At 37.5% G+C, this 24861-nt stretch overlaps 2 protein-coding genes across 2 annotated transcripts; both read right to left on the reverse strand.

Moving 5' to 3' along the window:
• Positions 1 to 726: 726 nt before the first annotated feature.
• On the reverse strand, positions 727 to 2167 carry LOC115965889 (LOB domain-containing protein 27). Its single transcript, XM_031085182.1, has 2 exons — positions 1384 to 2167; positions 727 to 1064 (listed from the first exon to the last, which is right to left on the reverse strand). Exons 1-2 carry the CDS (start codon positions 2151 to 2153, stop codon positions 962 to 964), a joined length of 873 nt encoding a protein of 290 aa, XP_030941042.1. The 5' UTR covers positions 2154 to 2167; the 3' UTR covers positions 727 to 961.
• A 10583-nt stretch (positions 2168 to 12750) lies between these two features.
• On the reverse strand, positions 12751 to 24518 carry LOC115964174. The gene is made up of 15 exons (XM_031083528.1): positions 21483 to 24518; positions 21268 to 21396; positions 20985 to 21176; positions 20842 to 20894; positions 20396 to 20711; positions 19918 to 20056; positions 19620 to 19829; positions 19334 to 19447; positions 16643 to 16845; positions 16306 to 16521; positions 15852 to 16130; positions 15587 to 15734; positions 15367 to 15500; positions 13679 to 13759; positions 12751 to 13602 (listed from the first exon to the last, which is right to left on the reverse strand). The coding sequence occupies exons 1-15, from the start codon at positions 24162 to 24164 to the stop codon at positions 13516 to 13518; spliced, it is 4983 nt and encodes a 1660-aa protein (XP_030939388.1). The 5' UTR covers positions 24165 to 24518; the 3' UTR covers positions 12751 to 13515.
• Between the last annotated feature and the right edge of the window lie 343 nt (positions 24519 to 24861).

A 24861-nucleotide genomic window follows, 5' to 3' on the forward strand; every position in this document is an offset into this window, starting at 1 on the left:
ACTTCTTCAAATGACATGTAATATATAGAAAACCAACATTATAGTATTTATTCTATGTAATTTACAGTAAAATGTTACTAATAGGATAAATACATTCATTTTGTTATATTAATTTTTTTTAAGTGGTACATTAATTATTTTAGTATAATAAAATTTTAATGCCATTTTTCTAAGATTTCTATGAGAAAAATATAATTAATTTGAAATATATTATTCTTCTTCAAATTTAGTTACTTTTGTAGCAGTTGAAACAAAGTTTAATAAAAGAAAAAATAATATATATATATTTAATGACACACAATAAAAAATAAAAAAATAAAAAAAAAAAAGAGAAGGATTTTTGCATGTCTTGAGTAAGCAAGAATTATAACTATATATATATATTTATACACCAATCACTATATCATGAAATTATTAAATTTGTAAACACATAGTATAATCAAATCACTACAATAATTATATTATCTTTCTATTTTTTGTATCAAATAGAAGAATAAATATTACAATATTTTGAAATCTCGGAGGAAACTAATAATAAATGCATCGCACATCTTGTAACACGGTTTCAGCATATGACTAAGATAAAATGGCAAATATTTAAGAAGTCATATAGCATTACTTATCAGAATTTTTTTTTTTTTTTTTTTAAGACTCGCGCGGTACTATTAATACACAAATGAATGATATAGAAAAAAATAAAATCCACATAAAATGTAGTGACTATTAGTGCCTCCATCACGTTGATTTGCAAACTTTTAGAAACAATCACAAACAATAAAATAAAATTTATTTAGAAACTTGGAATAACCAAGTAATTCATTATAAAGTTCATGAGATATTCAAATTTCACTAAAAGGGTTTTTTCTTTTTTTTAAGTTCAAAATTGTGGAATTTAATCTATGAAAGGAGGAAAAAAATGATAAAGAATGGAAAACAGACTACTTCTCTTCAGCTCATTTGATCAGTTGACACTTGTAAGACTGAAGCAAGCAGCGGCACTCTTCAATTCATTCTCAGCAACTTGTTCAACGGACTGGGTTGTATCTTTCAATGATTCTTCCGAGCTGCATATCACATTTAATTATCATTCATACAAAAATAAAACTAAAATTGCAGAATCAACTTTATATTATGGTGCATTTGTACAACTATTGCAAAATGATGTTTTGAATTTAAAATGAGTGTTTGTAAAAAAGTTATAAAAAGTCACTCCAATGAAACAGAGTTTTGAATTTTAAAAATATTCTTTTAAGCTTCCAAAACACCTAACTAAATGGACTCAGAAAAAAACACTATTAGCCCTATATTTTACTAGAAATTATGAGAATATAATCACAATGGACAACCATGTAACCATTGCTATATCCAAATAATTTAATGTACCTTGACTCATAAGGCTCCTTGGAATCTATGTAGGATTGCCTATCATCGATGGTATCGAAAAATGGATGAATCTCATCATAATCATGAACTACTTCATGTTGGATAGCTAGTGGTTGCGAGGAGACCAACTCAGATTGAATTGCCAAAGAATTATTACTGTTGTTATCATTATTGGCATAAGAATGTTGAACCCAAAATGGATTTCCCACGTTATCCTTAGTATCCATGTAACCAGAGTTGTAAGCAGCCCTGTTGCTATTCCAGTAAGAATGCTGCTGTTGTGTTACAGGCAAAGCATCCACAGCATTGTAAGGCTGTGGAGTGTGATTGAAGAGTGAAAGAGCATTAGTACTAGGCGGCGCCATGCCTAATTCTAATTGCGAAGCGGCCATGTCATCAGGCAGAGAAGAAATGTGATGCTGATGTTGCCTGTACATCTCAAGTTGCGCATGAACAGCATGAAGCTCCTCCTCAGCCTGTAGAATTTGGTATTGTAGTTGGCAGATGATCCCCCAACAGCCATACACGGGGAACTTGTCGCGGATATTAGCTTGGTAAATGATAGACCTCATTGCCTCAGCCTTTTGACATGGCTGCAAATTCTTTAGTATCTTCAAGATGTTGCTGACACCAAACAACTTGTGAGCATTCTGAAACATTTTTGGTTGTTCAGGAGGGAAGTATAGAGAAAGAGGGCACTCGGATGAGCATTTTCTCCTTTGGTACTTACATGCAGCGCAAGCTTGGCTTGTGCCACCCTTAAGGGTCATATTCACAACACCACCTCAATATGATAAAAGTTGCTAGTGCAAGGCCAAGAAGCAAAGTTTGATGAAGAAGGAAATGATGGTCATAAATAATGAAAGTGAATAAAGAAAGGGACATGGGGGCAGAGAGAATATTCAATATTGAGAGAGAGAGGTAATTTTTATATTCAATATTGTTGGAACTGAAAAAGCTTGCATTTTGACCTGAACAGGTCTGTTATGAGCCGCGGATTTTGCTGGGTGTGGAAAAGACTGAGTAAAAGAAGAGGGTGGCAAGATTATAGGGAACGATTCTTTTTAAAGTTTTTATACAAGTGTTGAGATTTTGGGAGATTCCTAAATTTTTGGGCCACTTTTATGGTCATAGCTAGCTCACACAGACCCGTTTTTGTGTGACCAGATTTTGCTGTTTTGCTTTTTCAGTTTCTTAATAAGGTAGTGGTTTGGTGTCACACTGCTTTAGTTTTGTTTTTTTCTTTTTTTTTTTTTTTTTTGGTAATTTTACCGTTGTATCCTGGGCCACACGTGGGCTTGACCTTCACGGTTTTCACGTAACAGGCAGAAGATTCTATAATAACTAGAAATAGCTGCCTTTCGTTTGGTCGGAGGATGATGACTTTCTTTCAATATGGAGCTTGGCTCGAAGGATCAGGAGAGGAAGATGTGGACGAAGCACATGTATCCGTGGAAGAGGAACCTTCTCAGAATTGTCATCAACTGTTATCCCCTCCGACGGTGATCGGAAAAACCAATCTGATGACAGCTAGACATCTTCTAGTATAGCTGATATCTCCTCAAAAAATTCAAATTCCCATGCATGCACCGGTAGCAGTTGTGGCTAAGGAAGATATATCACATAGTTTGATTTCAAAGCAACCACTTTTAGATGAAACAACTAGCACTACTAAGCTAACGTGTCCTCAATTTCAGGGTTCAGACTCGGATCAAAACAATTGATATGGGGAGGAATCAAACTTTTGATATTGAGAATATGGAAACTACACCGAATATCTCTGAGGTTTTTTCGGATCAAACTAAACCTCCCCTACGATCCTGGAAACGCCTCTTACGCAACTCCAACTCCAGCAGCAGTAAGGTTTTTGAAATTTCAAACTCTACCCTACCCCTGTGACAACTAAACTAAACGTCAATCTTCAGATGCAGATAAACCATCACTCTCCTTGCCTGCCTTCCCCTGTTCTCAAGAAACAAACAATTGACAAAAATAACCAGATTCACTATCTTTCAACAACTGGGGTTGCTTCTCAACCCCGTCCTCCGACATGAAAATTTTAAGCCTCATCTGCCGAGGGCTTGGGATCCCAGAGGTATTACAGGAAAACTTCGCTATTTGGCGAATGAAGAAGGTCCCGAGGTTCTTGTTCTCTCTGAAACCCGGCTGGATATGGATGATTTTGTCAGATTAAAGAAGAAATTGGGCTTGAATAAAGGTTTTGCAGTCTCTAGAATTGGTCTGGGTGGTGGCTTGGTCATGCTATTGTGGGACAACGTGGATATTGATGTTCAAAATTCGTCTCCATATTATATTGATGCTTTGGTAAATCAAGAGGTTGTTGTTTGGCGCTTTACGGACTTCTATGGGCATCATTTATTGGATTCAATACACTGGTGAAGAAGAATTTGAACCCATGTTTTATGATGAGGATAAACTTGCAATTTTGTCAAAACCTATGAAGCACGGGTGCGTTTCGAGACTTGGGTGTGGGTGCGGGACTCGGCAATTTTTGAAAAATGTGAGTGTGAGTGCGGCGAGACTCGGCGATTAAAAAATTATTAAAAAGATTTTTACAATATATTTTTAATATATTGCTAAGCATACTTTTTCACATTATATAAACATATACCAAATTTAAGAGCGATAGTAAATAATAACTAAAACATAATGTACATAAATTAAATACAACCCACAAGATTGAAACTAAAACATTCCATGATGTTCGGAAATTAAAATACAACTCACAAGTTTGAAACTAAAATAAAATAAAAGATAATCAACAAGACAATCAAACACTAACATCATCATCCTCAAGATCAATAGCTTCACTTCGAACTTCACTTTCACTAGTAGTAGCACTAGTGTTAGCATTCCCAATAACCATGGCCTCCAACTCTGGCTCATCAAGTGTAAGGGTTGCATTCTCAAGAATTCCAGCTCCTCCATGTATGTCGCTCTCATTCCAAGGGTCTCCTGCAATATCCCACATCTTTGTTGCTGTATGTACATACACCTCATTGCGCCTTGACAAGAGTCAAAGATTAGAATGCACATATACCAAATCCTCAACGCGTGCAGGAGCCATTTTGTTTCTTTTTAAGGAATGAATGAATTTGTATGTGCTCCAATTTCTCTCAACGCATGAGGATGAACAAGGTTGTCCAAGAAGTTTAAGGGCAAGGATTTGAAGAGTTGGAAATGCGAAGCCATGGTATTGCCACCAAACCAAAGGTTGTAAGACCCACCTATCTATCAAGGCATCTGGTGAAGGAAACCTCCCTTCTGAAAATGTAGCAAACTCAAACTTCACCACTGTTAATTCATTCTCATCTTCAAAGTATCGCTCCAAACACTTACTTTTTTCCATAGAAATTTCATGATCTCGATGTGGAGGGATGTGTTTTGGATTCCCCGAAAGCCATTCAATGGAGTAATACCTAGTTAAAGGTTAAAAAACAAATATAGATGAAACATGTGTTTTACTAAAAGGGTGAACTAAGGAAAATAAAAATAAATGTACTTGCTTAGGATTTAAGGAATGAGCTAAGCAATGTAGTGGTGTACAATTTTTAGTTCATCGATCAATGAGTATATCATATACCACATCCCAAAATGAGCTATACTGATCATCTTCCAAGCCTTCATGTCGATTTATTACTGTCTTCACCTTCTCTATCATTGAATCTCACATCTCATACACAAGATGAAGACAAGGCTTATATGTGTCGGCTATTAGTAGCATATCATAAATGGGTGCTGTGAATTCAAGGATATAATCAATATTATCCCACCAAAGATCACTTAGAATCATATCTTTCACCTTTTGAGCTTTTGCGACATTATCCTCCCTATAAGAAGCCCATTGGTCATTAATAACCATGGCTTGAAGGCATCTTTTTATCAACATCAACCTTTTCAACATTACAACAACTGAAGCAAATCTAGTATTAGCAACTTGGAGCAGTTTTAATGGACAAAATTCATTAAACATTGCCAACCTCATTGAATGGTTCATGATAAAAACACGTATGAATGATGCATCATCAACAATACATGTAATCCAACTACATTCCTCATATGTAACTTCATTCTTTTTAGTGTTTTTTGCTGCATAAATATTCTTCAAAGCTACATTGAGAGTGTGGACAACACAGGGTGTCCAAAATATTTTAGGATACTCACCTTCAATAAGAGCTCCAGCAGATTTCATCACACTAGCATTATTAGTGATGACTTGGACAACTTTTTCATGTCCAATCTCATTTATAGCATCCTTCAACACCCCAGCAATATAATGTTTGTCTTTAAACTCACCTGGCCTATCAATTACCTTTATAAACACTGGACCCCCATCTGATACAGCCATAATATTAATAAGAGGCCTCATTTGTGGATCTAACCATCCATCAGAAACTATACTTAGGGTCTGTTTGGATACAGCTGAAAACTGAAAACTGAAACTGAAAACTGAAAAACACTGTAGCAAAATAATTTTTAAATATGTGAATAATATCGTGGGACACATTTTTAATAAAAAAGTTACTGAAAAGTGTAATTTGTGGGTCCATGAACAGTGCAAAATGTGCACTGTTCACAAAAAGTCAAATATTGCTGCGCAACAGTGAATGAACAGTAACAAAATTGGCCAAAACGCGGGGGGAAAAAAAAAAAAAAAAAACAGGCTGAAAAGGCTGAAAACGCAAAACGTGCGTTTGGGAAACGCAAACGCGCTTCCCAAACGCACCTTTACACCATTTTCAAGCCAAGAGTCCTTAATTGGTTTCAAAATTCTTTCAACATGAGCTCTTTCTTTTTGCAAAAGTGTTGTTTTCAAGGCATTGTATCTAAGAGGAAGATAACCCGGAATGCTATGGGTAGTAGCATATGCATAAGAACTACAATAATGTAGGTTCCTTGCAAAGTTAAACAAAAGCCCACCGGTGTAAAATATCCTAGCAATTCTGCTATCCAAATCATGTCTAGCATTATTCTGGAATACTTTCTCCAAAGTAGAATTCATAGTCACCTTCCTCCTCTTACCATCAACCAGATTTGTACTATCACTCCCTTCCTGTCTCCTAAATGGGGAAATAGATATCCCACAACCTGGGGGAGGTGGGGGTAAGGGAATTTTACTTCTCCGTTCTCCCTCTAACTTATCATTCTCAACTTAATCATGCATTCGCTGCATTTCCAGCCTATGGCTCTTTGTCACCTTAAGGCATGCTTTAATACCTTTGCTAGAAATTTGTAATAAATGAGCCTTAACCCTAGAATAGGATCCCATATAAACTATACCACAATAGTTGCACTTAAAGTATGTGTTTCCACTTGATTTAACAGAAGCACCAGGTGGTTTTTCTACTTTAGTCACATATTGCCAAAGAGGAGATTCATCATTTGCACTTCTTGATTAGATGGAGGTGAAGTTTTTGTGCTAGTAACTTTGTCCATTGCAAATTCAATAGATTCAATTTAACCTACAAATAATAACTATTAACTAAATAAATTAATAATAAATCAGACCCAAGTTCACAAATCACAATGAGTAATAAGTAATAACTATTAACTAAATAAAACTAAGATTGAAAAGAAACTAAGATTCACAAATCACAAATTCACAGGTTCACAAATCAATTCTGAATCCTATCTTATCTTAACTAATTCACAAATTTTATCAGTTAGGATAAGATTCTTATCCTAACTGATAAATTTGTAAATCACAGCAGCCATATTAATAACAAAACCCTTTAACTCCCACAAGAACCGAAAAAACAAGCAAAAAAACACAGCAAGCACACAAATTTTCCGATTCACAAATTCATTTCTAAGCAATTTGAAAGAGAGAAATCGTAAAAAATAGAGAGTAAAAATTCAAAAGAAATATATAGAATAAAGTTAAATAAGCAAGGATTTAGATTTAGTTAGTAGAGCACAGAGAAGAGAGAGCACACCTGAAGCCAAGCACACTGCAGACTAGCAGAGAGCACAGAGAAGAGAGATGAGGGACGGAGTGAGAGAGAGTGTTTGGACAAAGTGAGAGTGTGTGAGAGAGTCCTAGGGTCTTAGGTTAAGTTCAAATGATGCGTTTTGCATCTTTCTTTCTTTTTTTTGAATTTCGGCCTAACTCGGCCGTTTCGGCTTGAACCGGCCATTTCAGCGGTTTCACCGGTTTCGGTCAATACAGCCCGAGTTGGCAAGATTTGAGCCGCGTTGGCGCGAGTCAGGAAATCCACGTGGAAGGACGTGGCCCGACACGCGATCAGCAGCGTCCCTCCTGCGTCGCCGCATCCCGCCATGTCGGATGTGGGTGCGATGGCTCTAGAGCCGCATTCGTGCATCCCAGGTCAAAACACTTGATTAAAATATCGTCTCCATCTACCAAAACAACTAGAAATGTTTCAAAAAAAGTGGGCATACGATGTACAAAAAGTTCACGCCCTTCCTTATCTCTAAAGACAGGGTGTCCTAACCACCCAACAACTATTCCATCCCCGTTTTCCATTAAGTCCGCTCTGAATAATCCCTTTTTTTTTCGAATTATTATCGATGTAATCATAAAAAGCCAATTTTTCAGGAATTTTAGACCAAGCCTCTAATAAACTTTGATTTTCGGCTATCCCAACGCTAACTCTTCGATATATTTCTTGCTGGAAGTATCCCTGATCCCATTGATAACAAGTGGGACCAAATAATTCAATCAGGGTAGTTGCTGAACCATACCACATAGTTCCAGCAACAATAAAAGCAACAAAAAAGATAGTAGTGATACTGCTAGAAAGCACAGTTTCAATATTTCCCATGCATAATCCTTTATATAGACGTTGGGGGGGGGGGGGGGGGACAGACACAAAGATGGAATAGGCCGGCTAATATGCCCAATGTCCCTACTGCAATTTGATGAGAGGTTATTCCTCACGGAAAAAAAAGGATCAAAACATTCCACACCCCACGCTGCATTTACAGATTGTGCCCTTGCAATTAGTCTATAAGGATCGGACACCCATATTCTAGGACCATACAACCCTGTTACATGAAATGCGACAAACCCAAAACAAGCCAACCCTGAAAGAAATAAATGAATTCCAAAAATCTTAGGTAAATCTAAAGAAGGTTTTCCTATACGTTCATCAGAAAATATTTCTAGATCCCAATACACCCAATGCCAAATAGTTGCCAAAAAGCATAAGCCAGAAAACACAATATGTGCCCCGACCACACATTGGTAACTCCAAATACCCGGATTCGTTATAATACCTCTTGTGATTCTCCAACCATACCATGTATTGGTCATTCCTAAACGAGTCATGAAGGGTATAACAAAAATACCCTGTCTCCACATTGGAAGTCATTGTGGGAAGTAATTTGGCTGAACTTGGTGAATTTTTGAATACTGATAGAATCTGCCTAGTGTTGCAAAAGAGAAAGAAGAAGCCATTATTTGGTTAGAAGAATGCTTTTCTTCCTCATTGTACAACATGATTCTATATAAATAATAAAGTCCACTATTGTTTCTGCTAAAAAAAAAAAAAAAAAAATTAGTTTTTGGGACAGATCCAATAAGTCCGTGTTTTATGTACAGAATATATATCGGCCAGAATATTCCAAAATCAACTTTCAAGTAAAAGTTTTTCATCGACCAAAAAAAAAAAAACTTTCTAGTAAAAGTGTAAAACTAGTATGGCAAATATTAACAAGCAGTCAAGCACCACACCAGTGCTTGTTAAGGTTAAAATAGTACGAGTCTCACTTAATAAAAAATAAGAATAAATTGGAAAAATTGTATAAAGCTGACTCTAAAGTATATAAAACTGACCCTAAAATGCATAAAACTAACAAAATACCCACACAAAGTTTGATGGTACGGTGCCTGTTAACACAACCCTAACTATTAAAGTTTTAAACCCCCATTAAAATCTTAATACATTATTATATTTTCTTTAGATAGTTTTTTTTCCATATTCTTAGATGGTAGAATATAGAATTCCATACACAAAAATAATCATAACAAATGTCTAATACTAGAATATATGCTTCCATTTACAAATGCAGTTATAATAAATGTTTATTAATAACTATTATGATTAGCAAATTTCATATTTACACCCAAAAAAAAAATATATTATTGATGCTGATTGGGCCTCACAATTGGTTTGGACTATAGGTGACCCACAAATTCACTTTAGCTAGATGGCCCATTCACTTTCGGCTTTGGTGATAGTGGACCAAGCTCTATACCAGTCTCTTTCATTTCACAAGAAGGCCCCCTAAAGGAATTGTTTATTCAAATGGTCTTGAGGGTGTTGCATTAGCATATTTTGGTAGGAAAATGCATGCATTGAATGTAGTAAGGTATGGCTATCATGAGGTAGGAAAAGAGTGTCACTAGAAGTAAACAGGAGCTTGGACATTGAACGCACAAGCTTAGTCTGGAAGTTATCCAGCCCTATTTGACCAACTCTATCTCATTTCGCTTGCATGAATTTTCTTTACCTCGAAGAGGTGATAGGACAAAGACAGGTTTTGCTCGCCACATCTTGTCTTACCTCACCTTGCGTTGAATATATATATACATATTTTATTATCATTTTTTCAAAAAACATCTCTCATTCTCTCTTAATATGCTCAAGGTCACCATTTTCCTTATATTTCATATTTATCTCATCGTTTATTATAATTAGAGTTTGTTTGGGATGTGATAAAAAGTTCAGCTTATTTAAGTTTTTGGCTTCTTTTTTGTAGACATGGCAATACAGGTCAGAATTTTCTGACCCGACCCGACCTAACCCGAAAAATACCTGACCCAAACCCGATTTTTTTGACCTAAAGCAAAAATAAATTGACCCGTGATCCGACCTGATTTTTTTGCAGGTCAACCCAACCTAACCCGAATAACCCGTAACACGACCCGTTAAAAAAAATTCGCTAAAAAAATATTTAGATTACAAGACTAATACTATGTGCATAAAGCACAAAGTACCAAAACTTATAATCAATATATTATATATTATAAAGAATGACTGTTTGATTCATCAAAAGTCAAAAGCTAGCTAGCCTAGCTTCAGTGCACTGCTTTCCATTAAAAAAAAAAAAAAAAAAAAAAAAAAAAAAAAAAAAAAAAAAAAAGCCGCCCTAGCTTCAGCCTTCACACGTTACACCATTAGACCACACACCTTACACAAGGCAAGGGCCCTTCAGTGATTGCTAATTGCCATGAGACAAGACCATTAGACCACACACGTTAGCACAAGGCAAGGGCCAAGGCTGTCAAGAGTCAGACAACCATTAAAAAAAATAAAATAAAATAAAATAAAACTCATTTAGCTGAGCTCTAATTTGCAAGTATGAATATTTGCAGTGCTGAATCTGCTACCAACTCTGAGTAGATTGAGATTGAGCTGTAGTTCTTATAAAATATTTACTTATTCTTCTTTAATTAATATGTTATGTTTACTTTTAAATCTTTTTTTGTTTAGTTTATCTTTTTAAGTAATCTAACTTTACTATTATTTTAAATGCAACAAGAACATGTGCATTTAAGAAGACCGATAACTTGCTACTTTGCTGGCTTACTTGTTTTGTTTGTTTTAAGATCTATCTCTTTTTGAAAATGTAAACTTGTAATTATATGCATTTTGACAATGAACTATTAATATTGAATACTTTTTCCATCATGAATTTATGACTGTAAATAATTTTTGTCATGCTCAAAACTATTAGAATTGGAAGGATATTAACAAGTGACATTAAGTGCAATTCATTTGCTTAATTGATTTTATTCATTCTCTCTAAACAGTTTGTCATTGATTTGTTTTTGTAAAAAAAAAAAAAAAAAAAAAAAACTTGTTTGAAAAATACGGGTAAACCCGACCCGACTCGACCCGTTTAAAAATGACCCATTTTGACCCGCAACCCGTTTGACCCGCAAACCCAATTGACCCGATCCGACCCGCCCATTTTGCCACATCTACTTTTTTGTACTATTCATAGGTCACATTGTACTATTCAGCTAACCTTTAACTTTTTTTTCTACACTTTAGCAAAAAGTTTTTAGTTCCAGCTAAATAAGATATTCCCAAACTAACCATTAATAAAACATCTTCAAGCCAATCTAAACTCAACCTACTTCGTTTTCAAAAAAGAAACAAGACAGGTACAACCATACAAAACATCTATGATCCAACACTACCCCACTCCATTGCCATGCATCCCAAGACGTTATCCACAATGAAATTAAAATTATAACGAAATTAAAGTTAGAAATAGAAGCAACCATTAGTCAAAGGAAAGACTAGCCTAGACTTGGGTTCAAGGTTAGATCTAAGATTTGACAAGATGTTCTTGGCATTTCCTTTTAAAGTAAAACGGAGATTTGGCATAGGAGAACTCTTCTAGAATTATAGTGATGGACGAGAGTGGCAATATTATAGGGAACGATTCTTTTTAAGTTTTTAATCGTTGGGGACAAATGTTGAGATTTTGGGAGATTCCTAACTTCGTTGGGGACAAATGTTGAGATTTTGGGAGATTCCTAACTTTTTGGGCCACTTTTATGGTCATAGCTAGCTCACACAGACCCGTTTTTGTGTAGGGCCAGATTTTGCTGTTTTGCTTATTCAGTTTCTAAGGTAGTGGTTGCTGGGGACATAAAGTTGGGTCACAGTTCAATTTTATTGGACGGAAATAGTGTAACACAAGTTTTTTCATCCGCAAAACTTAGGTACAATTACAAAATGGTGTTAGCCTCGACTTAAAAGGTCAAATTGGAAAAAATAAAATAAAAAAAGAAAATCCAGTAGCAGTCACTCTCCTCCTTCCCTCCTAACCTAAGTCTAAGCTCTGTCACACGAAGAGGTATTAGGTATATTATGTATTGGGTGCATAAGGTATATCATGTATTGGGTGCATAAGTCATCACTCTCACACGAGATAAACCCCACAAGTCCTCATGTGAAAGGAAGAACTCATGTATCCAATACATGATATATTTTTCCCTCTCACACAGCCAATATTTAAGTTTCAGTAAAAGAAACAAAATTCAGATGCATAAACCCTTTTTTTTTTAATCATGTGAGTTGTGACCCATAAGGATACAATTAGATGATCTTGTGAACCACATAATAATGAAACAAAACTCAGATGCATGATCTTGTGACCCATATTGGATACAACTGACACTATTAAATATCGGCCAAATCTCAACTTAAAGATATTGACAAATCATTTTTCCTTGTACAAATTGATGAAAATATTTGTTTAAAAAAAATAGTAAGAACTAAAAATACACTAGACATTGATTTCAGCAGCAGCAGCACAAATCCTGCGTGCATAGATATGATAAAAAGAGCCCTTAAAAAAAGGATATAATAAGAAGAGAGAAGCAAAAATTTTAAGCAATAAATGACATGAGTAATCAGAGGCTGAAGAATTGTGATTGTGTAAGCTGCATTATGAAGGCTCACACGGCCAAAATGTGATCTATACAAAAACTCTTTTAACTGGGGGGGAAAGTATTTCATAAGAAAAAGGGAAAATATTTAGAAGAGATTTTGAATCTAATTAACTAAATTTACCCTGACAACTGGCTATATATGCTTCTGGCAACAAATGGCGCACTCGATTCGGTTGTAGTGTGATATGCTCCTCCACTGCATAAATCGCCATGTAATCTTTTTATGATGATACTGCTATTTCCCCCAACAAAAACATCTTATTAAAAAGATCCAAGAAAAGGAAAACTCCAGGGATTTAGATGTCCCTACTATGCTGAAGCAGTATTCTGAAGCAACAGAACCAAAATCTACATGCCGGGCTACCTATAAGTCCTTAAGTTGAAATAAAAACCTCTTTAATACAATTATCTTTCCCTGGAAGGACCAGTTGCTCCAAAACCCTTGATGATTTGACATAACTCTTTGCTTCCTGTCACTACTCAATTTTATATCAAAACTTCTGAACATTTTCTATAACAAAACGGCACAGGTTTCACTGTCTGAACCGCAGTGGTGTGAGCAGCAATGGATCAAAATATAAACAACGCCTCACCATATACAGCAGTTGAATGCCAAGCCACTTCCAACTCAACGCTCTCTATTGTGGCAACTAATGCGACAAGTTCCAACAAGAAAACTAGATTACAGCCTCATAGAAAAGAACCTGCGGTTGCAAGTGCCCTCTTTCGCACATGGTAAGAACATCGGTCCAACCACCAATTACCTAATCATAAAATACAGATTGTAACACAAGGATGGGCAGAAGAGATGGCACAATTTACAGAAAGAAAGGAATTTACCTTGACAGTTTTATCATCATACATAATCCATTGGTCATGACTATAGGCGAAGCAATGATAATGTTGCCCATAGTAGCAAACCTAAAAGTTACAGAAAACATATCAGAGATTATAAAAAATAAAAACAGTGCCCCATCAATAAGGTCCTGCCAACCAACATAAAATCACACATTAAAATACATGCAAAAATGAGGAAGCCACCTTAGATATACAATTAGACACAAGTCAAATTAATGGTTGCTCTGAAACTTTCTCCAATTCATGGTTCCAGATACACAAATACGTGCATGGGCAAAAAACAACAGATTTACATTTTTCTTTTGGAAGATGGGGATACGTTAGGATGGGTGGTGGGAAGCTAGCTAGCATTATCAATAACAGAGGCTAGGCTTCATGTCAACCTCTGCATCATTGTGTGTATTGGTCTTGATGGAATCTGTACCTACAGAAGTAACTGATTTTATGTTTCAAAAAAAAAGATTTTAAAAACTAATCCTGGTTTCACTCAAATAATCTGTCATCAATCAAACCCCCTCCTCCCCCCCCCCCCCCCCCCCCCCTTCTCTCTTCTCTCACTTCCCCAAAACAGGAGTCATCTTTTTCAGGAACATGACAAACCAAACTGAGCTGTTTGTTTTGATGCAAAATATGTAAAATATTTCCCAAAATACATGTTCTCCATATTTTTCAACCTTTTGTGCTTCCAGAAAAACCCAATCAACCCAGTTTTCCTTGTTGAACAGAAAACCATGGTAAAGAATTTGTAGAATGTAACTCTAAATTGAATTTAAACCAGGAATTGAGGGCTCAAATTTTTGTCTATAAGTTCCACTTGTATAGACGTCATTTCCAATTCCCCCTTCGCCATCTCACCTGCTTGCTCGCTATCTCCCTGTCATCTCAATCTAAGGTTGAAAAACCTATAATGGTACTCTGAAGTAACCACTCGAACCACTGCCTCACTGTCTAAGAAGACTCACCTCAGCTCAAGCTTCTATACCAAGAACCTAGTTCACAAGCTTATCATAGACCTACAGAGGTGAAGCCAAATAAGACTTGGCCAGACAACAAGAGTCCTGAAACATCGTGAAATGGAACAACGACACAATGTTGTCTTCATGGTCTCTGATTTGGTGGTTCATTCACACCTTGATCCCTTTTCTAAGGATCCAATTCCAAACCAGGCCGTTCCTACTTGCTCTTGCAAAATTTTAGTCTAGTAATTGGAGCTGAAGAATAAGCTTTTTTTGTCAATACTCAGTTATCAATCTCATCTGCTGTCGGGGAAGGTGGGCCTCTCTCTCTCTCTCTCTCTGTGTAATGTAGATATTTCTCTCTTCTGTGTGTCTTTGATCTTTCTTCCCCCACCCCCCCACCCCCCCTTCTCCCCTTGGCTCTCAAGATCCGCCTAGTCAATGCTGACACCCAAGCACCACCACTAGAACAAAGAAGTACACTAAACCCACCTCTTCTCTCTCAAACCTTCTATCTCTCTAAAGATATTTTTGGTGCAAGGCAAACAGCCAAAATAATTTCCTCACTTCTAGCTAAACAATAGAAAATAGCCTATTTACCTTGAAAACATATTTCTCTAAACCTGTATATTCCTATTTTACAGCAAAGAAAAAAAAAAGATTCTAATATATCTGTATCAAAAGAGCATTTGAGATTCATTCAAGTATACATACCACTGAAACCAAGCTATGTGAGCTCTTTGGATCTAAGCCACGATAAAGTACACTGATATCTATCTCTGTACTTAGGGCTGCCAGTGTTGCTTTTATGTCATCAACACTCTCACATGTATTCTGCCAACCTAGAACTGCAAGACCAAACATATCTATGTGATTCTGTGTTTCAACATAAAGCATTTTACCCAGGTGAAAATTTTCTTAACTAATAATTCACCTGTTGTGAAAACAAGTGGTGGAGTTGAGAGAATGTGATGGATGTAGTTGAGTTTCCCACACCCAGTAGCATCTGGATCACAAGCTAACTGATGATTCATCTCTATGAGATTTAAAAGCTCATCAAAGGAACTTTCTGGACACATAACCTGAAAGGAGACATAGAAATCAGAAAACGTACTTAACAAAGAAAAATAGATCCCTCAAACTATATCTCCTCCATTAGGAAAATAAGTAATTGTACAAAAAATCTTCCTATGAGATACCTTCATGGTTCGGAGGGCATTGGCATTAATATTATGAAAGAAGGAAGTATACTTTAAATGTCTGGACTCTAGACCACAACTGTAGCAATTCATTCGCTCAAAAATGTCCATTCCAAAAAGTGAATGCACTATACAGGAATTGTTTGCACAATCCCAGGACCCCTTGCAATTGCTTTCCACTGATTCAGTATCAGAAACAGTCGAACCACCAGTAGTAAATGATCGGTGAAGGCAGTCAAATATCACTGCCAGTACTTCAGAAGCATCATTCATCTGAGCCTGTCAGTTGCAGATTTTTTTTTATAATAAGCAGTCAGTTGCAGATATATTAGACATGCTTTACAAATAAAAACCATCACCATGTCTAAATTCATGATAATGAGCATGACGAAGATTAACTGAAGTAAAAATTAGCTAACAGCCAAAGCCTACAATCAAAACTCCATTAAACTACCTCCTGGAAGAAATTGCTTTCTGGATACAGTTTGCTCAGAGCTATTCTAAGTGAAGAAGGGGCCACCGCTTCTCTTCGCATATCTGTAGATGCAATGCTCAGGGCAGTAAAGATTTCATACAATGCACAGACAACACAAGGATCACCCACATGAACATGCCCTGATTCTGCTTTCCTTAGAAACTCATCTCGAAATCGTCTTAAATGCCATAAGGACTAAATTCATGCCAAAGGGAAAGGGAAAAAACAACATTTCAGGCCAGAGGAAACACCATAAATGAAACAAAGAAATGAAACTGCATTGATAAAAATCATGAATTGGAAAATAACTCATTGCCTGTATGATAACGTTCAGAAAGCAATTGTACTCGCCCACTTCATTCTGCAGCCCTGTACCTAAAACATCTGCTCCGTTCACATTCTCCACCGTGCCTTCATTTGGTGAAGCACCCAACTTACCTGCTTCGGGAGAAATCCTCCGTTGTGTTCTTAAACTTGAAACTAAGGGCAATTTCTTATGTGCTTGAGCATGATATGTATCTGAAAACAGCAGATATACAAGATCAGAGAGTTGCAACTATTTCTAAATCAAAAAGAAGGGAAGCAGAACATTTTTTTTTATAAGTGAATTTCATTGAATAAACAAAAGAGTGACATCCATGAACACAGAAGTGTACAACAGGTACACAGAAATTGAACATGAAAAGTACAATAATCAAGCAAATCACGCAATGTAGCAAAAGAAAATTAGCTCGAAGCATTTATCCACTCAAACAAAGTCTTGAGAAATAAAAGCTTCACGTCATGAACTGATCTTTCATATCCCTCAAAAGTCCAATTGTTCCTCTCCCGCCAAATACCCCACATGAGAAAATGGGGGATCATGCTCCATATTGCAACATTTCTGCACCTGCTAAACTTGCCCTACCAACTAGCTTAAAGCTCCACAACACCCCTCAGCATAACCCAGTAAACCCCAAACAACAAAAAGATCATATTCCACAACTCTCTAGCAACAGTGCGATGGAGATGTAAATGATCAGTAGTTTCCCCATCCCACTAACACATGCGGTCTAGCACAACCAATTGCTGCCTTCAAAGATTATTAATAGTTACGATTTCTCCAATGCTGCTGTCCAAAGGAAAAAAACTGACCTTTGTTGGCACTTTAGGATTCCACAAGCTCTTCCAAGGAAAAGAAGGTTAAGTTGTCAAGTGTAACACTTTAATAGGATTTGACTTCAAAAACACTCTGTGAAGATGGATTCCAACAGAGGGTATACATTCCAACCCCGTCTTATTGGCCCAGAATAGATCAAATCCATAAAAGAGACAACCAACTCTAGCTCTCAGTTTTGCACCGGGCAAACAAAACAAACATCCCAATGGTAACTTTCCTCTATAAAAAACGAAAGTTCCTCCACTGAGGAGTCCTTATCAAGTGCTATACCAAAAAGTTCTAAAAAAGTCTCTGGCAAAGGTAACCCCACACCTAGAGTCATGTCAAAACTTTATAGAAGAGCCAACCTGACTTAAAACTGACAAACCAGTTAAAGCCACCCCAACCCTTCCTGATATTCTTCCAGAGGTGAACCCCATGTGGACCCTAAACACTGTTAGAACACCATCTCCCCTCCCCCACATTCTGCCATATTTATGGTCAACTACCCTTCACCACAAAGCATCCCTCACCCCAAGAAAACTAAGTGCACAAGATGCCAGTAAATGCATCAATTATAGCCAATTCTGAAGCAATTTTGCAAGATTCAGTCAATCTCAACCAGCTGACCCAACGTTCAGATTGTCAAGCTAAATTAAAACTAAAATCAGCAAGAACAAATGAGACGGAGTAAATTTATCAAGGTGATGGGAAAACGCTTTTTGATGGGAAAGAAAATTTAAACAAGTTGAAAGACTATGACTTTCAGTTCTCACAACTTCAGTAGAAAGAGTCTTGTAACTCAATCGCATTACCTAGTCTCCTTTATGAGAAGAACCAGGGTTTGAATTCCCACTCCTCTACTTGTTGTAACAATTGAATTATAAAAACAATATTACAACTTCAGTTAATTTTAGCATAGTAACATAGTCTACAATACATTTTTTTGATAAGTAACATAGTCTACAATACATACACCTGCATATATACAAATATACACAAATCTATAGGTGCATACAACAAATTAAAAAGTATGGTTCCTTCCCCTGACTCAGGTCAGGCCAAACCTACCCAATCAAGAAGTCAAGGCCAAACTATTTAACATACAATAAATTACTGATTCAAAAAAAAACTATTTCACATTCAAGAAATGCGATTTGATTGATGAGTCAAACTATCATTTTTTTTTTTCTTTTTAACAAATGTGCACTAATGACACTTGCATTGGGTTGTATCAAGTGCTGTGCTCACACATGCAGCCAGAAAGATTGTTTATCAACTCTATTTCTATGAGCTAAATGATTTAACTGCTTTAAAGATTCCCAGAAATTATGCTGAATTTTTATTCTAATTGTGAGTAAAAGTGTACAAACTAACCCATGTGCATGTGACTTCAAAATTTTAACCTACCAAAATACCAAGGAAGTGTAATTCTCAAGAAAAGATATATTTTTTAACAGCACAGTTTAGTGAAACAACTAATCAGTTAATAGGTAAAAACTTGCCAGGTTACAACTACCATGACTCTTTTTTTGGATAGCAGATAGCTAAGAATAATTTTTTATTAAAAGAAAAAAAAAAAAAAAAATCATGTACAATGGACACAAAGAAGCCTATAAAATTACAGGAATAAAGAATTATATACAAAAAGCAGGGACTCCATGAACAACACAATAAAACTACTATTCATAAACCCCACACACGGACCACTCATATAAGTAGTGAAGGTTGCTAACAACTGAACCCCTGTACTTTCAACTCCCATGACTTGGCTTGTAGAGGTCCCAATGCCTAGTTTAACTATATATAATTCAGTAAATTAACATAACAACAGGAAGGTTATATAGATAGATGATAGAAGAATTTTACCAAGGCTTTGGCGTACTGCTTTTTTAAGGTCAGCTTGGAACCTTTCCTCCTCTTCATCCTCTACATGCAATTGTCTCAATGTCTTTGTTCCATTTTCTAACAATAAAGGGCCACCTTGAAAACATAAAGAGACAATAATGTCATGTTAATTCTGAATTCCCAGAAAATGGCCAAAAACATTAATGCCCGTCCACTGGAAAGCACCTTGAAGGTTAATAGAAGAAAACCAGTAACAACAAACAACATAGTACTAAAGAAGAAATACTTGTAAAAGTGTAAGGCTTACCACTGTCTGTACCGGGAGTGTCTTGAAATATATCTTGCTCTTTTAAGTGACCTTCAATATGCGAACTCCCAACATCATTACTTTCCTTTTCAGATGACATGGTTTGACACTTTCCATTAACCAATTTAGAGGAACTCTTCTGCCGTTTACCTTTCCTTCCTGTCCGTCGATCAGATGACAAAAAACCATCCTCTGAAATTCCTCCATTAGCTGACCCAGCAGATAAAAAATATACAGTTAACACATCTTCTAACAAAAATCAACCCAAGCTCATTTGAGAACCTTACTATTTACCAACCTTGTTTAGCCTTAGCATCATTTGTACCACTCATCTTTTTGGCACCAGAAACATCAGAAGATCTCATAGATACAGGGGAACCATTTGGAAGCATGTTTTCTAGATTGTTCGGGAGTCCATCTTTCTCCACCGAGTGATCCTGAAAAGGTACAAGTTCATTAAAATTTTACTCAATATCTAAAAAAAGGAGTTCCTCTAAATTAAACAGCATGGCATTGGTTGTCAGTTGTCAAATTATATCCAGTATCCCTTTTTTTTTTAATTAGTAAGTCACAAAGGCACCCAGTGGGTCTTGAACCGATGACCTCACCCTCCATACCATAAGGAAGTGCCAGTTGAGCTATAGCTCATTGGCATATTATGTCCAGTATTCAATTCAACAGTCCAATTGTAAAGTGAAATGGAACTTGAGAAGAATAAGCACAAACTTCTATCAAACTAAAATCAAACAATAGAGACTGAAACAAGAAATTTTTACCAGTGTACAAGGTTTCAGCTTCTCGTGTACATCTTGATCATCAGCACCAGCCTTCAAGTAAACATCATGCAATCCTTCTGCGACCTTCTCTGTATATGCTCGAGTGGATTTCTTTTGTTGCTCAGCAAGTTGCTTCTGTTTAGCCTCATTCTCTATCCGTCTTTGATACTCCAAGGTTTCTTCAAGCTTTCTTTCCTCCTCCTCAAGCTCAAATTTAAGTCTAAATTCTTCTTCCTGTTGCATTAAGTCATGACCATTGGCAGAAACAACACTCTCAGAATCTTGATGATCACCATCAGATGCAACTGGAAAGGAACTGCAGCACAAGACAAACCAAGCATTATTAGAAACAGACTAGACCCCGTATAAGCTTTCATAATTAAATCACCGCACGTTTCAGAAAGAGACGCATAGGCATCCATATTTAGAGTAATAAACAGACATACACTGGCTCTTCGGTCTCAAGATGAAGCATGTGCTGCTCAAGACCACCGGTAGCCTACCCAAAAAAAAAAATCATCAAATATTTTATACATAGATTAACTAGCACTGCAGTAAAAGAAACAAAAACAGACTGCAAAATGTAAACCTTGGAATCTTTGGATTTCCTGTACTCCTTGTTCTTTCTCTTATCCTTTGTCTTCTCATGTGTATGCCTGGAATTATCGCTTCCTCCTCTTACACTCTTTTTAGAATCAAGTGCAAGCTCCGCTAAAAATGCTTCTCTTGCAGCATCAGATTTCTCTGTGGCATCTTTCTCAGCCAAATCCTCTAAGTGTGCCTGAAAGAGAAAGTAGAAGAGGAATATAAAAAATTTAGTCCATTAAAATGAAGAGAAACGTGACACAAGTTTCCATGAGTTAAATACAAACCCTCAGGTATGACTTCACTAGAGGCAACAATATTGACCGATAATCATGGGCAGAAACAGGCTCAAGCTTGAGTTCCAACTGCTGCTTCCCGGTAACATTTCGCTCAATTCGTTCATCAATTTTGATGAGCTGCATTACAAAACAAGTGAGTTAAAATAGAAAGGATCAATATCTATATCTTTATCAAAGAGTGCATCTATAACAAAGTAACTAACCTCTATGGATAACTGTTCTTTCTGTCTCTGAATTGCAAATTCTATACAAGTGTCCACTTGATGCAAATAGTCCTTTGCACTCCAATCATCATGTTCACCAGATTCCAAGTCACATAACTGGGAATTCACACCGCCATAAGTTTCTTCATACCCGAATTGATTAACATTTAGAGCTTCTGCTTCTTTTAAAACATTTGATATGGCATCTAATTTAAACCTACTGTCGTTGAACATCACATCATTCTCACTCTCACTCTCACTCTCAAGCAGCTCTTTCTGCTTCCTCAGGACAGACTCGTAGCTTCTATGTACAAATTCTGTGACATTCTCCCTCTTCTTACCTTCTACAAGACACAGCTTCTCCACTGCCTGCAACGCTTTCTCATACCTTATATGCTCCCATTTTCTCTCATAAAGACTCTGTAGTTGGCAGAACTCCTTCTCAAGCATCTGCAGGATTTCCATTCCTCCTCGTATTTTATCTTCTTTTGTACGCATCCACGAAGCCAACTGTTCCCCACTCGTAGGACCTGCAAATATCCAGGATAGCATAGCATCGGCATCAGCTAGAGCCCCATTTGCAGTGCCAGCAGCAGCCACATTATCTATTGCAGCACCATGACCAGTGCCAGGAGCACATTCAATTGGCAGTAAACTTTCATCCAGAAGGAGACATGATGCATCTTCATTAAGAACAATCTTCTCCTTAATCTCATGAACTTGGGGGCCACTGTTCGCATCATCCATTGGACTACTACTTTTCTCGGAATATCTACCTAAATCACAAGCAGTTGATAGTTCCTGCAAGAATTTAAGGATTTTCTTGAGCTGGGAAGCTCCAAGAAAGCAGATACACATAGGTGATTGTTCCAAACGAAGTTTCGAAAGCAGCGAGCCAGAAGCAAGACCATGTAGCTCATCCATTGTAAATTGTATCACATTAGTACGATGAGTTGCAGTAAGACATTTGTGTCGAATAAGAACCTCAAATGCAGCATGAATTCTTTCGAGAAGCTTTCCACGCTCAGTGTCATCAGATATCGGCCAACTATCAAGGGAATTTGTCACAGAGCCAGGGTCCTCATCACATTCTCTAAACTCAATGTTGGTAATTTTATCATAGTTATTGCTCTTTAAAGCAACATTATTGCAACTATCCCCAAAACTTCCTGTCTCAGGAGAAGAATCCCAAGCATCCTTAAAGTAGTCATCACTGTCCTCCATATGATTCCCTGAATAGAAATCCTCAGCAAACTCAGAATCCTTGTTTTTTCTTTCATTTCCAAGCAGCCCAACTGCAGCCGAGATATCCAACGGCTTCCAAGGACAATTAAGAAGCTTCTCATTCCATTCATTATCGACATTCTTTCCCACGTGCTCCTGCACAACATGCTGCCTATGAGACTCCGAATCAGTAAACGTCTCGCTACACTGGCAACAAGCCCAGAACTTCCACGCCTTACTAGCCTCAGCAAACGACAATGCCTCCGCCAACACCTCATTCGCCAAACCATCCTTGGACAACCCGAAATGTGACTTGATATCAGAAACTCTAATCCTAAGCAGCTCTTTCTTCCTATCCAAACTCATCGAATTCCAATACGACCGAACCCAATCCCTCCTCTCAGCCCTCGACCCATTTTTCCTCACATTCCCATTCTTCCTCCTCTGCCCCAAACCCGACCCCGACCCCAACGTAGAATCCAATCCCCTATCATCCCTTCCACCCTCATTCTCCAATTGAGGCGACTCCGACTTCTGCTGCAGCAGCCTTGCAGCAGCCACCCTCACTTCAATCTCTTTCCTCCTCTCCTCGGGCGTCTTAGTCGCCTTCTTGATCTCATTCGGCCTTCGAGATTGAACCAATCTTACCTCCATTGGGTCCTCCGTAGCCCTCCTTATCGGAATCAACCGAAACTTGTTGTCGTCCCCATTCCCCAAATTCTTCATCCAATTCGACAGAGTCGAAATGTTCGACTTCTGAATCAACTGCTGGAGCTCCTCCCGGACGTGCTTAATTCTCTCACCGGCGGTCGGTAACTTCTGCTGGCTCTCCTCTTGCAGGCTCTCCTTCGCGGGATCGATCGGATTCTTGATCCCCAGCGCCCTCTCGCACTCCTGCTTCACCTCTTCGTACTCCCTCACGTCGCTCGCCGCCTCGTAGAGCAAATTCGCGTAGAAATGCGAGAACTCGATCGAATTCGGCGACAGCTCCACCGCCCTCCGCGCCGATTCCACCGCATTCTTCAAATGCCGCTGCTTCGCGTTCTGGTCGTCGATTATCGAAGCCACCTTCACACAAACCGTGCCTTGAACCCGATGAATCAGCGCCGAGTGGCCCGAGCCATCGTGCCGAGCGCACGACTCCTTCATCAGCCTCAGCGCCTTGTTGTGGTTCCCTCGCCGGAGCGCCGTTAGGGCTTTCTCGCACTCTAGCTTTATCGCTGAGTATGACGAACGGTCCGATTCGACCAACGCCGCCGCAGCAGAAGACTCGATCATCGCCGTATTCGGCCCCGGTTCGTGCTCGGCCACATCCACCACAGCGTCGGAATCGGCGGCGGTGGATGTCAAACCCCCCACCGCCGCCGTCACCGCCGCCACAGCCTCCGCCGACGAAGATGAAGACGACGACGATTGCTTTAATCGAGGAGCAGCGTTTCGCTTCTTGTTATGCACCATGGATTGAGTTCACAGAAATTCGATTCACATGCATATATGTATGTATGTGTGTATATATATATAGAATCTATATCTATATGTATGTATGTATATGTGTATATAGAGAGAGAAATGTGAGGGGTAGAGTTGGAATTTTATGCGGTGACTGTGACGGTGACGGAAATAGATCGGCGGTGAAACCTAGAAATGAGAGAGAGAGAGAGAGAGAGAGAGAGAGAGAGAGAGAGAAACAGTGGTGGTGTCTGTGTTTAACAGACGGAGCACGAACACCAACCCACGGGGAAGGGTAAGGTTGGATTGGGAAAATTAAAAAAAAATAAAATAAAAAGACGAGAGAGAAGAAAGATAGAGAGGCAAGTTTTTGAGGGATTAAGGATTGTGATTATTTTATATATGGGAGTTTGATTAACCCAACAAACCAAAAAAAAAAAAAAATGTAAATTATTTTTTTCAACATTTTTTATTTATTTATACTCATTAGTTATTAAGATAATTTAGTGCAGATTAAACTTGTTAGCAATAGTTTACTTCTAAATTTCATTAACATATATTTTGAGATTTGAGTTAATGACAATTAGGTCTAAATTTTTTCAAAACTAAAAAATTTGATCTTTAAAGCTAGCTTAGTCCCTAAGTCAGTTGAAAAAAAAATATAACGAATCAGTTTTAAAATGGTTTGTACTAAATTGGTCAATTT

This window comes from Quercus lobata, chromosome 10, assembly GCF_001633185.2.
Source record: "Quercus lobata isolate SW786 chromosome 10, ValleyOak3.0 Primary Assembly, whole genome shotgun sequence".
In the NCBI taxonomy this organism is placed as follows: domain Eukaryota; kingdom Viridiplantae; phylum Streptophyta; class Magnoliopsida; order Fagales; family Fagaceae; genus Quercus; species Quercus lobata.